The sequence below is a fragment of the Montipora foliosa genome, chromosome 9 (assembly GCF_036669935.1).
Source record: "Montipora foliosa isolate CH-2021 chromosome 9, ASM3666993v2, whole genome shotgun sequence".
NCBI classification, from domain to species: domain Eukaryota; kingdom Metazoa; phylum Cnidaria; class Anthozoa; order Scleractinia; family Acroporidae; genus Montipora; species Montipora foliosa.
This window is the reverse complement of record NC_090877.1, coordinates 31,719,309-31,724,308: the sequence shown is the minus strand read 5'-3', so window position 1 is coordinate 31,724,308 and position 5,000 is coordinate 31,719,309. Positions and strand designations below refer to the sequence as shown.

Sequence of the window (5,000 nt, the reverse complement as noted above, 5' to 3'; positions counted from 1 at the left end):
AATGACAATACCTTCCTCGCGATCTCTGGTTTTTGAAGTGAAAAGCACTGGGAGCGAGCTCAGGTTTATACGCGTTTATACGTCTTCGACAGACTTCGGACTTCTTCGGAAGACTTCGGACGTCTTCGGAAATCTTTGGAAATGATCGTGTCGTCTTCAAAAATCCCAGCACTCCCAGGATAAAAATCTCACGCCTATATCTCAGAAAAAGTTGGCAGGTATACATTTGCCCAACATCCGTTCAACGTTTGTTGAACGAACGGTTGGTCAAATGTTGAAACCGTTTAAACGGGCCTTAATATGGCACAAAGAGCTATTCGTATTTAACTTTTGGCAACTTTCAGAAACTTGAAAAACTGGCCAATTTTTTCAAGTTTCAATGCATTGTCATCCCCTTAATCCTTGGCTGCAAACAACAAAGAAAACGTCACCGCACTTCAATGGCAATTGGCAACGAAACTACACCTTTTTTTTTGGTCTTCATTGATGCAAAGACGCCTTTGAGTGTGGCACTGCCCCTTTAAATATCTACTAATGGTAATGCGACCACGTGTAAATTAACATACGCTTGCGTTCGCAGCTTGCCCGCATTTGTTACATTTGCTGGTTGTCAAAGTTTGTGGAAGCTCGACACGGTGAGTTTTTGTTCAGATATAATGCTTATTGCATATTTGCCACCCAATCTCTGTAAACGTAGCTTTTATCCCCTGTGCTCTCTTTCCCTCAATTATTTTCTTTTAATGATTCTACACTTCTGTATTCAGAGCACAATGAAGATTTTTGTTGTTGTTGTTGACTGTCATTTTTGTTTTTCGGTAGTTTTTTTTCATTCTCCGCAAGAAAAACAATCAAGTGTCCTTTTTGCACGTGTATCATCACGCAGCCACGTGTATCTTTTGGTGGATGAGATGCAAATACATGCCAGGTGATAGAGGAAGGGAGGACGAAAAAGAATTTGTTAATGGAAAAGGCACCCTGCTAGCAGAGCCTTTCTTTTGCTTGCTCGATTTTGGCGTTCTCGAGAAAGGCTCTGCTTGAATCGAGTAAGATCTTTATTGAATATGCGCTGCATGTTGCCAGGATACAATCTCGAACCCAAGCCTAATATGCCAGATCTCGCCGCCATCTTGGTTTTTCATGGTACAGCGGGCTCAATTATACCATCGGTTTTGTCAATAAACGGACGCTCGCACTGGAAAAACCGGCTTGACGAGAGAAAACAAGATTGACTAGTCCAGAAGTTCGGGCTGCGGCGGCTTCAAAGAGTTGACGCGATTCGGGCAGAGCCTCCTTTTCTCCTCCTCAGTAAAGAAAAAGACAAAAGGAGGCTCTGCTCGCAGGGTGTGGAAAAAGATAAAAGGAAATGATTATGAACTTTGGAAGAAAACTTCGGGAGATGGAAGCAAAATGAGGAAACTAAGGTCAAGAGGACATGCCGTTTAGGAGAATTACGAAAGAAAACTCATTAAAGCGTACTTCGTTTAAGCATTTTTTCATATGTGTAAGATCTGACAAACTAAAGATTTTCCTTTATTAAATAAATTTGATTATCTTACTTACATCTTTTTATTTTCTTTATTGTTTTCAGGAGGTTTCAGTAAGTATGGTCTGAACTGAATTATTTTAATGTCCATATCATTGCACATGTCTTCTTGCGCTTCAGAGTTGATATTTTCCTGTGTTTCCAGTTTACTTCCCAGCTGCCCTCAATAGCTTTGTGCATGCGGTGATGTATGCTTATTACGGGCTGTCAGCTATCGGTCCTCAAATGCAACCGTACTTATGGTGGAAGGCTCACATCACCAAACTTCAACTGGTGAGAAATCTGGTCATTTTTCACGATTACTTCGCATTTGACAGAAATTTTTTTAATGACAATCACCCTATAATCCTCTTGGACAACGCGCATGGGAGTTTCGTGATGCTTTCCTTGCCCGCAACGATTGCGTTATGGGAGTAAGAAGTACCCTCATATAAGCCTTCAGCAAGTTGACAATAAAGACAGCTCTAAATGGTGACAAATCCACGATAAACAAGTTTAGTTTAGCCTGCGCCTGTAATACGTGTTATTCAACGAGTACGTAATAAATGTTCCAGTCCCTAGCTCATCGAAGCTCCAAGTTTCCTGACCAACTTGCTTTCGTTTTAGCCGCTATTTTGAATATTTTGACTGTAATGAGCATGAGCGAGATACCTTAAACTAATCTCATCAATATTCCTTGCTAAATTTTTCCTTGTCGACCGTTTACACGAGCAAATTTCACCCTTGACATTTTTTTCTTGACAAGGAAAAATTGTCATGTTTACCCTACATGTATTTACAGGAACAAATTCTCCTTGTCAAGGAAAACTTTGCTCGTGTAAACGGGGCTATAGGCCCTGGGTTTTTGTTCAAGTCTGGGATAACAAGGCGTCCTGCACGCTAAGTAAATCAAAAGCTAGAAAGAGCAAAGCTGATCTAACAACGTTTTGAGTGTCGTTATATGACGAAATTCCTATTAATTGGTTGCCTTCTTTCTTCTTGTACAGATTCAGTTTGTTGTGGCGCTGATTTATTGGGGCAATGCTATTTTTCGATGTAAATGCGTAGTTGGTTTTCATCAGATATCAATTTCATATAGTCAATGGGTTTTTTTCGTGAGTCAATTTGGACTGTTCAGTAACTTTTACATCCAGTCATACCTGAAGATAAATAAAGCCAACCAGGGTAAAAAGGACTAGAAAATGCTCATTCTTACTGCAAATGCTTACTTTGAAGCTTGGCGAAAATGTGCTTACTGATTTCGTGAGCTAGGGAAATCCTTGCATCAAAATTTACGTTTTTAATTGTATTTGCTGGTTGTGATTTTTTTACTTTTCTATTTCGTACCAAAAGTTTCAGTTCAGACGCAAACAGTCGTATAATCGGAGAAATAAAAATTGGTGTAATCGAAACAAGAGATGACTGCCGTACTGCGGGAGAAGGTGTCCGGATTTTAGTGGCCGGGTATTCTAGAATCTAGCCCCAAAAGCAACATTTAGGTCTACGTCGGGATGCAACTATTCGACTTTCTTCGCTAGTTGTGGCTGATTTTTGCGTGATCGAAGGTATTCTGTGAAGTGGAATGTTGTTAGAATGTTGGTAATAAAACAGAATAAATATAATGAAAAATGATCATGTTCTCTATCATTTTTTCGCCATAAGTGCCAATCTGACATCCGATTAAGATAATTTTCTTCATTTCCTTCAAACAAGTGAGCTCGATCAATCGTCAATATGTTTTCCGCATTCAGTATATCCTCAAGCGTCCCTCAAGATGTTTTCGATCAACAGTACCCTCGCGTGTTTTGATTCAAACCACTTTGAATGTCTGATAACCCATAGAATGACGGTTTTGAACAATATTGTATCCCTATTTATTATATGGACAGGAGTGTTTTGTCGGGAACTAAAACACTCGTAGAATCAATACGACCACTACATCCGGCAGCCGAGTGGCGTATTTTTCGTTTGAAACACGAATGGTCGTAGTGACCAACGACGTCACGCTCGTCCCTAGACTCCGCTTTTCTTTTGGTCAGCACCAAGAACGCGGACTCTGGCCACTTCCAATTTATGCGCAGTCGTAGTGAAGGTCCATTTTTGTAACCGTTGACAACCACTGTTGTTTCAAATTTCTGAGCGTGCGTAGACGAGCCGAAAGCCGTGTTTGCGGACTTCCTGAAACACTGACTTCCTGCCTTGGAAGTGGCCAGAGTCCGTGTTCTTGTTGCCGACAAAAAAATAAGCGGACTCTGGGGACGAGATTGATCCAACCGCCGTCCGCCGTCCGCCTTACACGGCACTCTTCAAACCCCATTCCCCATGATATGTTTGCTGACTGTGACTTGAGCCTACAGTGTCCCGCGCATTCTTTTACAGTAATTCCGCCGTTGTTAAGGGAGCCCACACAAAAGTAGTATCACATGAGGATTCAATCTCGTACCCAGAGTCCTCGGGCTTTTTGGTCAGCGGGTGACCGCCCGGAGAGACTCTGGGATAATGGAATTAATACATTTTTTTCATTGGTCGCTAGCATAACAATGGCAGTCCGAAAGTCCAAACACTGGTTTTCGTGCTCAGCCTTTGGCGGCTAAGAGGGCCAGGTGGCTCTGGGGACGAGCATAGATATGGCTCAAATGTACCAGTGCCCAGGACCGTCCGCGTCAAGAATAGTGTGCTGCGAGCCATCATTCAGGGATACATGAAGTACGTAAGAAATGACGGGCGCTCATGCGCTGACCAAAAAGCCCGAGGACTCTGGGTACGAGATCGATGAGGATTCGGTCCACAAAGTAACTGCGCGCGCATGAATGAGTTTCGACCCATGGCAGAGGTATATTTTCCCGTTCTCGTCAGCCCAACGAACGCAAAAGAAAAGAGACCTCTTCTAGCCCGGAACCTTCACCCTAAACAGATAAGGAATGAAACAACTAATGCTACGCGAGCTAAATAGTTTTTCCGCGTCTGTTTTTACACTGAAGTCAGCAAGTGCAGAAATTGTCAATTTTATTTACGTTTCTTATATCTAGTCTTCTATCGAACTTGAATCATCATCTGATTCACTGTGTTCTGTAATCTCCGTGTCGTTATCTTTCTCTTTTGCTGTTTGGTGTTCATCTCTGTTCCAGTCTCTCATTTTCGCCCCCATCATAAAATCGTCGCGTAAGATACTCCACGTGGAAGAGGAGATCGATTTTGCATCAGCGAAGTCACTCGTCTGAGTACAAAAGAACCAAGTCAGTCCTGCGCCTACAGTCACGTTCAATTCTTGATAATGAAAGACTTTTGTCCAATCGAATTTCATAATAAACACAAAAGTTTTTTGCGAAGGCTAGGTTGATGGGATAGTTCAGGGGCACCCAGCGACTATTTTCTCTCAGGTGCCCTTAAACGCTGTTCTGAGATCTTCGGAGCGCTTTTAAACCTTTGTAGGTTCATTTTAGGCTGCGCTATAAAACTCTTCTCTGTTCGGTCATTC

The 5,000-nt window shown here is 42.1% G+C and overlaps 3 protein-coding genes across 4 annotated transcripts in view; 2 read left to right on the top strand and 1 right to left on the bottom strand.

The window, feature by feature from the left end:
* The window catches only part of LOC137971723 (very long chain fatty acid elongase 5-like), a 10,503-nt gene extending 6,137 nt beyond the window's left edge, over positions 1-4,366 (top strand). The window contains exons 4-7 of the mRNA XM_068818500.1: positions 581-635; positions 820-925; positions 1,689-1,816; positions 2,530-4,366. Coding sequence (XP_068674601.1) covers positions 581-635; positions 820-925; positions 1,689-1,816; positions 2,530-2,721 — 481 coding nt within the window. The 3' untranslated portion in view covers positions 2,722-4,366. The remainder of the gene's footprint in view (positions 1-580; positions 636-819; positions 926-1,688; positions 1,817-2,529) is intronic.
* LOC137971252 (uncharacterized) overlaps positions 1-5,000 on the top strand; it is a 251,111-nt gene that overhangs the window by 3,192 nt on the left and 242,919 nt on the right. The gene's annotated exons all lie outside the window — the stretch shown is intronic.
* LOC137971251 (RRP15-like protein) overlaps positions 4,512-5,000 on the bottom strand; it is a 14,500-nt gene continuing 14,011 nt past the window's right edge. For both annotated transcript variants that reach the window (XM_068818038.1, XM_068818040.1), the window contains exon 7: positions 4,512-4,739. In XM_068818038.1, the coding sequence (XP_068674139.1) occupies positions 4,548-4,739 (192 nt within the window). In that variant the 3' untranslated portion in view covers positions 4,512-4,547. The remainder of the gene's footprint in view (positions 4,740-5,000) is intronic.